This window comes from Eimeria acervulina, genomic scaffold, assembly GCF_000499425.1.
Source record: "Eimeria acervulina Houghton genomic scaffold, Eah_scaff739, whole genome shotgun sequence".
NCBI classification, from domain to species: Eukaryota; Apicomplexa; class Conoidasida; order Eucoccidiorida; family Eimeriidae; genus Eimeria; species Eimeria acervulina.
Window position 1 is genome coordinate 1 of NW_013549626.1, and position 10,259 is coordinate 10,259.

The window sequence follows — 10,259 nt, forward strand, 5'->3', positions numbered from 1 at the left end:
TTTAGGGTTTAGGGTTTAGGGTTTAGGGTTTAGGGTTTAGGGTTTAGGGTTTGTGATCAGAGACGTACGAGTGGCGTTTAATTGACGGAGGGCGGCTGCTGCCTTCGGGGAGAAGTTCGATGGTTGGCGTTATTTTTAAAAATAATTTTGTTGTGTTTGGAGGGTATGATGGACGCGAAGTGCTGAGCGACTTCTACAGATTCCCTCTAGGTAGGGTCTCCGTACACCCCAAACCCTAAACCCTAAACCCTAAACCCTAAACCCTAAACCCTAAACCCTAAAAATGCACGAAACCCTAAACCCCAAATCCGAAACCCTAGAAACAGAATGAGCCCTAATGTATACTCCCGAAGTTATAGCCCCGGACTAAACCCTAAGCTCCAAATCCTAAACCCTAAACCATAACCCTTTCCTGAACCCTAAACCCTAAACCCTATGTCCCAAATCCAACTCGAAACTGCATATTCTCTGGCGGTTTATGAAGAGGAGTGTCTTGCCTTGTGTAAACCCTAGAGAAGGGTTTGTGGTTTTAAACGAGCGGGCCTGAGCGAAGACTGCCCAGTAGGGTAAACCCTAGGGTTTGTGAAATCTATCAAACCCTTTCTTTTGTTGTCTCTTCGCTGCAGATCCGCTGTCTCCTCCGCCTTCTACTCTACTTACAAACCTCCTATCCCTCCAGGCCCCGACACCCCTCTCTGATGCTGTGTTTATTGTGGAGGGAAGAATCATGCATTCATCGAGGGCCCTACTGGCCTGCAGGTACACCCCAAACCCTAAACCCTAAACCCTAAGCCATAAACCATAAACCATAAACCATAAACCATAAACCCTCATAGGCGCACTCGGCAGCAGATTCACGCCGCCGGCTCCCTCGAAAGTCCAGCATGCTGGAGGCTGGGGTCGTCTACGGTCTAGGGTTTAGGGTTTAGGGTTTAGGGTTGTTTAGGGTTGAGGGTTGAGGGTTTAGGGTTTGGGGGTTTTTAGGGTTTCGGGTGTATGCGCAGGTCCGACCACTTCCGCGCTTTGTTTTTCGGGGGTTTAAAGGAAGCCAACGACAGGGAGAATAAACCAATCCCCATTGAAGGCATTCGACATGAAGTAGGGTTTAGGGTTTAGGGTTTAGGGTTTAGGGTTTAGGGTTTTCTGTCTCAGCGCATTTCTGTCTTCTGTGCAACGGGTTGCGCTTCCTTCGTCCCCTCCAGGGTGCTATGGCTGGTACTGCTAGGGTTTAGGGCTTAGGGTTTAGGGTTTAGGGTTTGTGGTTTAGGTGTTTGCGGCGCTGCTTGACTACCTCCACACCGATTGTCTCCCTGCCGGTCTCTCCTGGCCCTTCTTGGTAGAGCTGATGGTTGCAGCAGAACGAGTAAGCTGCTGCTGATGTTGCTGCAGCAGCTGCTGCTGCTACTGTTGCTGCTGCTGCTGTTGCTACCACTGCTGTTGCTTGTGCTGTTGCTGTTGGCGTTGCTGGTTCTGCTGCTGTTGCTGTTGCTGCTGCTGCTGCTGTTGTTGTTGCTGTTGCTGTTGCTGTTGAGATGTGGGTTACTGCAGCAGCAACCCTCATTTCAGGTGTTGCTGTTGGCTGCAATGTTTGCTGCTAGGGTTTAGGGTTTAGGGTTTATGGTTTACGTAGAGCGATGCGCCTGCAGTATATTGTACAATGAATAGCAGCACAATATATATATATATATATGCTTGTTTCTATTTCTTATTGTATTAGTAAACGTATTTGTTTGCTTAGGTGTACAGATTACTAGCAGCATACTATACATATGTACATATATATATATATATAAATGCATGGATTTGTTTGTATAATATATTATAATAAATAAATAAATAAATAAATTAAATAAATAGACGATTTTGTTGTTTGTTTGTTTAGGTATGCGTGGAGAGATTGAAGCTGTTGTGTATAAAACGGCTAAGAGGAGCGATGTGCTTACAGTCTGCGGTGCAGTTATTAGCAGCAGCAGACCACTTGGGAATATTTGAGTTAAAAGAACTTTCTTTAGACTTTCTGTCTCTTCATGATAGGGAGGTTAGTCCGTTTATTTATCTATTTATTTATCTATTTTGTTTTACTTCTTTTTATTTGTTTTGTTTGTTTGTTTGTTTATTGGTTGTCTGTCTGTTCGTTGGTTTGTTTATTTTTTTAGTTTTTTTATTGCTTTGCTTTGTTTGTTGTCCGTTTGCTTGTTTATTTATTTTGTTTGTTTTGTTTATTTTCTTTAGACTTTCTTTCTGCTTTGTTTATCTTCGTCGGTTGCTTTATCTTTGTTTGTCTGCATGTCTTTGTTTCTTTGCTTGATTGTCTTTGTTTGTTTGTTTATTTGTTTGTTTTTCTTTGTTTATCTTTGTTTATTAATCTTCGTTTGTTTTTTTGTTTGTCTTTGTTTTGTTTTGTTTCTGTTTGTTTTGTTTGTTTGCTCTCTGATGCCTCCCCCTCGCTCCTCTGCTGTTGCCTCAGCCGCAGCAGCAGCAGCAGCAAGTGCAGCAGCAGCCGCAGCAACAACTGCACATCAGCATAGATCATCACGCCAGTAGCAGCATCACGTGCAGCAGTAGCTGCTGCAGCTGCACTACTCAGCAGCACCACCACCACTACTCAGCAACAGCAGCAGCAGCAGCAGCAGCAGCAGCATGTTTTTGTTTGTCTTTCAGATTCGTCTCAACCCCGACGTGTTGAGACCATTAACAAAAGAATTGCTGCTGCAGCTGTTTGGTCATCGTTGCCGCTGAGTTGCTGCTAAGAACGAGGTGTACGTACACCCCAGAGCAGCATCAGCAGCAGCAGCAGCTGCTGCTGCTGTTGGAGTTTTTATGCATTCATAGATTTTGGGGCTGCCCGCTGCAGCAGCAAAGGGAACAAGCAGGGAGAGAAAAGCAGCAGCAGCAACAACAACAGCAAAAGCAGCAGAGCATGCAGCAGCAGCAGGAACAGCATCAGCGCCATTTGCTGGAGCAGCAGCACATGCATGAGCAGCAGCAGCAGCAGCAGCAGAGCGGCGCAGGAGCAGCTGCAGAGATAGCAGCTAGCGTAGCAGCGACATATTAATAATTATGTTTTTGTGTATAATATATCTCCCTCTGTGTTTTTTGGAGAAGACAGAGAGAAGGGCAAAGAACAACAAATCATCTTTGGCGTTTATTCTTTACTCAGCAGTTTCTTCTTAAAGGAGTTTTGTTTGAGTGTACATGCAACTCTGCGGTGTACGTACACCGTACGCAGCGCCACATTTTGTTTTCTTTTTTATGTTGCTGGGGTTTATAGCGCCTTCGGGTGAATCTACACCTCCGCTGAGGGGGTTGGTGGCTTTCGAATGTTTGTATGCTGCTTCCTGCTGTATAGGCAGCTACATGGTGTACAGGCAGCTAGCCAGCAGCAGGGGCGCATGCATGCATTTTGTATAGAGGCTGTTTTGTCTTCTTTGTTTAAAACGGGGTGCTGAGGGCAGCTGCAATTAGGGAAGAGAGGACAGGAGACGGTTTTTGAGGGTTTACGGTGTATAGGCACCTCTGGTGTATAGGCACCTCCTTGTTTTCTGTTGCAGTGTACGTGTACGTACACAGCAGCAAACCCAACAACGTGCAGCCTCTTCCTCAAAGCCCAACAGCCTTTTCTTCACTCCAAATCAAACAGGGGGCAGTAGTGCGCATGTTTCAAGTCAAATGCAGCAAATGCAGCAGCAGCAGCAGCAGCAGCAGAGGTTGCTGGCCCCTCGCTATTTGGGGTGTACGTGTAGCTGCTGCGCGGAGCTTCGGAAGCGGCAGATTTTTGGAGGTGGCAGCAGTTGAAGAGCGGGTTTAGGGTTTAGGGTTTAGGGTTTGTGGCGCCCAGCGAATGTCCTTGACCTGCTGCCTGTGCACCCCGCAGAGGGCTGTGCATGCCTACGACAAACTCTTTTTTCAAGCAAACGCCTGCTGCCGTTGATCCAACTCAAAGGCCCTTTTCAAGGTTTAGGGTTTAGGGTTTGGGGGTTTAGGGTTGAGGGTTTAGGATTATTAGCAAATTACTCGCAGCAGCTCAGCACTCGCCGTAGATCTTGGAAGGCCGGACGCTGAGTTACTTCAACTGGCTAGCTAGCTAGCTAGCCAGCTAGCTATCCATATAGCAGGCCGGATAACCAGATAGTTAGCCAGATAGCCAGATAACTAGCCAGATAACTAGCTAGAAAGATAGATAGGTAGCTAGCCAGGTAGCTAGCTAGAAAGATAGCGGGATAGCTAGCCAGAGAGCCAGTTAGCTAGCGAGAGAACCAGTTAGCTAGTTAGTTGGCTGGCTAGCTAGCCAGATAGCCAGCTAGCTAGCCAGGTAGCTAGCCAGGTATCCACTTAACTAGTTAGTTAGCTAGCTAGCTAGCTAGCTAGCTGACCAAGCTAGACGTGGACATATTCAATTTTACGTTTGATTGGCAGCTGAACGCACAGCAAGTGCATTCCTAAGCCTAAACCCTCAACAGTGAAGCTCAAACCCAAAACCCTAAAACCTAAACCCTCAACAATGAAGCTCATACAGAAACCCTAAACCCTATGCAGTGAGGCTCAAATCCTAAACGCTAGACCCTAAGTAGCCAGGCCCAAACCCTAAACCCTAGAAAGCAGTGAGGCCCAAACCCTAAAACCCTAATCCCTAAACAGCGAGGCCCAAACCCTAAACCCTAAACCCTAAATAGTGAGGCTCAAAGTCAAGCCCCAAACCCCGAGACTCCCGTCTTCGCCTGCCTTGAATCCGCGGGCCTACGGCTAGGGTTTAGTAGCGTTTAGGGTTTAGGGTTTGAGGAGAACTCACTCTTAAGACAAGACAATTTGTGGGGGCCAGCCACTTTCCAGTGCCTTTGTCTGAGTCCACTGCAGCAGCAAATTAAACCTTGATATACTTTGTTTATTTATTTGTTTGTTTGCTTCTTGTTTGTTTGTTTATTTATTTGTTTGTTTGTTTATTTGTTTGTTTATTTATTTGTTTGTTTGTTTGTTTTGTTTGTGTATTTGTTTTTGTTCGCTTATTTGTTTTATTTTAATAGTATTTCTCTTTATTGCAATACTTAACCCTAAACCCTAAACCCTAAACCCCTAAACCCTAAACCCTGACCTGCGTATGCCAGCGGGAGGTTCAATCGGTGGCGAGGCGAGTCGACTACCACGCGGTCTTCAAAAGTCTGCTCAAACCCTAAACCCAAAACCCTAAACCCTAAACCCTAAACCTTCACAAACCCTAAGGCCTCATAAACCCTAAACCCTACAGCGTGTTCAAGGGTTTTGTGGTTGCGGGGTTTGGAATGGGCTTTAGCGTGCCTCGAGAGATATTTGAGAGTAACAAGTCGCTGGGAGATACACCTGAAGACCGTCCACAAACCCTAAACCCTAACCCCTAAACCCTAAATCGTAAACCCTAAACCCTAACGGCATTCCTTTCATCACCACTAACGCTGAAACCGCGCAGAAGGCCGTAAAACCCTAAAATCTTTCGGAGGGGGTCCAAACGCTCTCCTCCTTATCTCAACAAACCCTAAAGGAGAAATTAGGGTTTAGGGTTTGTATGGTTGCGGGTTTGGGGTTTAAGGTTTACTTTAATTAGCAGAGTCTCGCAGTGGTCTGTCGTTGGGTCCTTGTCACTAAGGCCCAAGTAGACGTCTTCAGCACCAACAGTTTGAGAGAATAAAACCTAGAGGGGAACACCACCGAGGGTTTAGGGTTTAGGGTTTAGCTCAAATGTCCCTGTATCTGCAGCAGAGAAAGTTTCTTCAACTCCGAGAGGCGAACTTAGGGTTTAGGGTTTAGGGTTTACCTCATACTTGGGCTCCACGCGGTTATCCTTTAGCTGTTTAAAGGTGGCGCCTTCAATAAGGTCTTCTTCAGTCCAAATCTGAAACTCGTCTATCTTCCCAACCTGCGAAACCCTAAACCCTAAACCCTAAACCCTAAACCTTAAACCCTAAATTGTAGGGTCTGAAGTCTATGTTCTCTAGATCGAATCCAGGTTCTACTGCTTCCGTTTTCTGACCTTTGTTTTCACTCTAAAGTTTGGCTTTGCTCTACTTTTATATTTTTCTGTTTTTTGAGGGTTTATATGTCTTCCTTTTGTTTCCCCTATGAAGGCGGCGTCGTCTGCGGTGTCTGGACAGAGCAGATCGGCCAGTGCCTGCATCTGACTGGCTCCAAACGCCTCCATTTTAACAATTTCGTACAGAAACCCTAAACCCTAAACCCTAAACCCTAAACCCTCGTGCCGCAGTAACCACCACCCGAAACCGGAAACCGCAGGTGTTGACGCCAATTTGTTTGTTTATTATCCGCGATGAAATAAAAATAAAAATAATTTTATTATTTAAATGTTTTTTATATAAAAAAAGATTTTTATAGGCAAAAAAGGATGTGTTTCAGCCACCCCCCTCTCCCAAACCCCCCAGACCCTAAACCCTAAACCCTGACGCGCCGCTCGTGGGTCACTTATTAAACCGCTGCTCTCAAACTAAACCCTAAACCCTAAAATGTGTCTAATGGAGGGCCAGCTACTGTCTAGAGATTAATAAAGAAGTATTTTGTTTAGGGTTTATCTTGGGCTAGCACTGTCGGAGTATCTGGGGTGTACACACACCTCAGCGAGATGCACGCTTTTACAGTGCATTTAATTATATGCATCAAAAGTATATGTATATATAAGGAATAAACACGCCAACAACATTATATTATTATATTAATATATGATAAATAGACGCACTAACTACAGGGCGCTTCAGGCACCTCGAGTTGTATGTACACCTCAACTATTATATTTACTATAATGAACGAGAAAAAAAACAAATCCAAAGACACCAAATGCATATAAATCCAAATAAATATAAAAATCTGTACAAACACAAACGCAAGCCTAACTCATATATAATATATATATATAATATATATATATATATATATACTCAATAGTGAAGTACAAATAAAGGCAGACAAATACGAGTAAACATCCAGAAATACAAATAAATACATACAATATTGAAAAATACAAATAAAAGCAGACAAACAAATAAGCATAAACAAACAAATAAAATACAAATATACATCCGCACAAACAACAACACGAAAAAAAGTATAAAGATAAACACCCAAACGCCAACGCAGACAGACGAACATCCTCTACTGAGGTGTACGTACAGCCCAATGAGATTTGTTTGGAGCGAAACAAGAGGAGACAGGCACCAACAAAATAAACGAGGAGGAGACAGGTAGACAGAGACCCATTCAAGAGACAGAAACAGACAAAGGAGACAGATTAATCAATTTGAAGTGCTTCCTGCATTCCCTTCAAAGGAAAAAACCTCTGGGGTACAAACAAGTCCTAGCTAGCCGCCTGTTCAAATGTTGCGCTGGGAGCCAGCTAGCTAGCTAGCTAGCTGGCTAGCTGGCTAGCGAGCAGCGGCTGCGCGCCCGTTCCCTGCCTATACGCGAGGAAGGCTGCGGCTACTCGCCTCTAGTGTAAATCTATACTGTCCTGTTAGCTAGCTAGATAGATAGCCACACAGGTAACCAGCTAGCTGCCTAGCTAGCTACTCAGCTATCTAGCTAGCTGGATGGGTAAGCCGCATGCTGGCCAGGTAGGTACCCAGACGTCTAGCTAGCTAGCTAGCTAGCTCGGAAGCTAGCTAGGCAGCTCGGAAGCTAGCTAGCCAGCCAGCTGGGCAGCTAGCTGGTTAGCTAGCTAGCCCGCTAGCTCGTCGAGTCTCCTGGCAAGCAGTTCAAATCTAATGGCCTGAAAGGCACTCCGTCCCCTTTGTAAAACTTGTTTTGAAACTCCACCCTGAACCCAAAACCCAAAACCCTAAACCCTAAACCCTAAACCCTAAACCCTAAAACCCTAAACCCTGAAGCCCTATCTCAGCCTGGTTCTACGGCAAACAAAAAGTCAAACCATAAACCCTCGAGTGAAACCCCAATACGAGGGTCCCTGCGTGCTTGCATCAGCGAAAACGTCCTCAGCCCTAAACCCTAAACCCTAAACCCTCGCTCACCATTGCAGCCTGAGGGCATGAAGGAAGCACTCGAGGGCCTCCATTGCAACCATTACAAAGATGGTGATGCATAAAAAGGCAGGGAAGAAGAAGATAAGCTGAGAGAGAAAAAGACGAACAAAAACAAATAAATAAAACAACAGACAAATCAAAGTATTGAACAAACAAAAACAAATTGAAGAAAACAATAAAAGCAAAAGCAAATAGAAACCACAAACCAAACAAAACAAGCAAAGATGAGGCACATAGAGACAGGCATATATCTACTTCGCTAGCTAGCTAGCCAAGCAGCTACCTAGACAGCTAGCTAGCTAGACAGCTAGCTACCTATATGAATAAAAAGGCACTTCGCTAGATAGCTCGCTAGCTAGCAAGCAGATAGACAGACAGATACAGATAGACACACAGATAGATAGATATATAGATAGACAGCTATAAACAGAAAGACAGGTACATAGAGCCAGCTAGCTACCTCGCCAGCCAGCTAGCTAGCTCGCTAGCTCGAGAGCGCACCTTGAATGCCATTTGCGAAGGGGAGAGTCCTGGTTGGAAGGCGAGGCCGACAGTTTTTTCGAAGAAAATACAAGAGAGCTGTTGATGAGCGAGAGACAAAGCCCAGAGCCTCAAATAAGAAGCAGTGTTGCTGATGCTCCCTAAGACGAACTCTATGCCTTCTATCATGTTGTGCAGCCACAGCTCCGTCACATCCATCTCCTCTTCTGCTGCAGCAACTCCACTTCCTGCTGCTGCTACTGCTGCTGCTGCTGCTGAGGGAGCAGCAGCACGAGAGTCCTTCTCACCTCTGCTGCCCATAGTCGCCAAGGCCACGTATTGCTGCTGCTGCTGCCGCTGTTGCTGGTGATGATGGTGATAAGGCTGATGATACTGCTGCTGCTGCTGCTGCTGATGCAGCTGCTGTAGCTGAATTGCACTCGAATCCACGCTGTTTAAAGACTGAAAACCTGGAGGAGGCTGCCGCCTCCGGTGTACGTACAGCTCCAACAGAGGCTTCCCCAAAAACATTACAGGGAGGCACAGCAGCAACACCAAACGCAAAACCTAAGCAAGCAAGCAAGCAGCAGCAGCAGCAGCAGCAGAGACACAAAGAGGAGCAACAGAATAAAAACCCTACGACGGGGTGTACGTACGCTCGGGTCGCGCAGGCGGAGCCATTTGGGGTTTAGGGTTTAGGGTTTAGGGTTTACATTCTGTAGGTAGCGTTGTTAAATTATCGAAGAGTTATAGTGTTTACGATTAAGGGGTTGCGTTTTCAATAGGTAGCTGCTGCTGTTAGAATTTTAGGGTTTAGGGTTTAGGGTTTAGGGTGTGTGACTGTCGGTGGAAAGGTCTTAGGGTTCAGGGTTTAGGTTTTGGACTTGACGCTGCGGTTGGAAGAGTTTTAGGGTTTAGGGTTTACGGTTAATGGTTTGTATTTGCATGCGTGTCTGCTGTTGGCAGACTTTCAGGGTTTAGGCTGGGAGGTTTAGCATGTACGTTCTGGAGGGATCAGGGTTTAGGGTTTACGCATTGGAGGGTTTAGGGTTTCGGTTTTAGGGTTTACGTATTGGAGGGTTTAGGGTTTAGGGTTTAGGGTTTATGCATTGTAGGGTTTAAGGTTAAGAGTTTAGGGTTTACGCTCTGGAGGGTATAGAGTATAGGGTTTAAGGTTTACGTATTGGAGTGTTTAGGGTTTAGGGTTTATGTATTGGAGGGTTTAGGGTTTAGGGTTTACGTTTTGGACTTGAGTTTGTTGTTGAAACATGATGAGTTCTTTGTTTTTGTCTGAATCGGTTTTGATAAGGAAGTCGATAAGAACAGCAATAATAGAGGGTTTATTATAAACATTTGAAGGAGACAGCCATTTGAATATAATAAGAAAGCATAAATAACCGATAAAAGAAACAAAAAAGACTACTTGAGGCACCGCCGTTAGCAGCAAACTCCTCCAATCCTTGAAGTGAATTGTATTCAAAATAAAGAGGGCCAACCCCAACAACATATGCACAAACCCTACCTGAGCATACACCCCAAACCCCACACTCGTAGCAGCAAGCAATCAGCGGCAGCAGCAGCAGAAATAAACAGCAAAAACCCGAACAAACAAACACAAACACAAACAAACGCGCAGCAACAACAGCTAATACTAATATACAAACACCAGCAACAGCTGCAGCAACAGCAGCAGCAGCAGCGACAGCACTACAACAGCTGCTGCTGCAGCAACAGCAGCAGCTGCTGCAACACGACCACCACCAC

At 45.4% G+C, this 10,259-nt stretch overlaps 3 protein-coding genes across 3 annotated transcripts in view; 1 reads left to right on the forward strand and 2 right to left on the reverse strand.

Moving 5' to 3' along the window:
- Positions 1 to 60: 60 nt before the first annotated feature.
- Positions 61 to 1,665, forward strand: EAH_00047810 (leucine zipper-like transcriptional regulator, putative; the record flags this gene model as incomplete). The annotated part of the gene is made up of 5 exons (XM_013394548.1): positions 61 to 210; positions 627 to 759; positions 1,005 to 1,098; positions 1,268 to 1,363; positions 1,633 to 1,665. Coding segments are annotated over 5 exons (506 nt in total), but the record flags the coding sequence as incomplete, so codon positions are not given.
- Positions 1,666 to 4,377: 2,712 nt separating this feature from the next.
- EAH_00047820 (sarcoma antigen NY-SAR-97, putative) lies at positions 4,378 to 6,169 on the reverse strand (the record flags this gene model as incomplete). Its single annotated transcript, XM_013394549.1, has 5 exons — positions 4,378 to 4,416; positions 4,790 to 4,848; positions 5,090 to 5,156; positions 5,786 to 5,887; positions 6,002 to 6,169. 5 exons carry the CDS (start codon positions 6,167 to 6,169, stop codon positions 4,378 to 4,380), a joined length of 435 nt encoding a protein of 144 aa, XP_013250003.1.
- A 1,532-nt stretch (positions 6,170 to 7,701) lies between these two features.
- EAH_00047830 (vacuolar proton-translocating ATPase subunit, putative) overlaps positions 7,702 to 10,259 on the reverse strand; it is a gene marked incomplete at both ends in the record, with an annotated part of 7,448 nt that continues 4,890 nt past the window's right edge. The window contains 4 exons of the mRNA XM_013394550.1: positions 7,702 to 7,792; positions 8,004 to 8,101; positions 8,517 to 9,062; positions 9,928 to 10,017. Coding sequence (XP_013250004.1) covers positions 7,702 to 7,792; positions 8,004 to 8,101; positions 8,517 to 9,062; positions 9,928 to 10,017 — 825 coding nt within the window. The remainder of the gene's footprint in view (positions 7,793 to 8,003; positions 8,102 to 8,516; positions 9,063 to 9,927; positions 10,018 to 10,259) is intronic.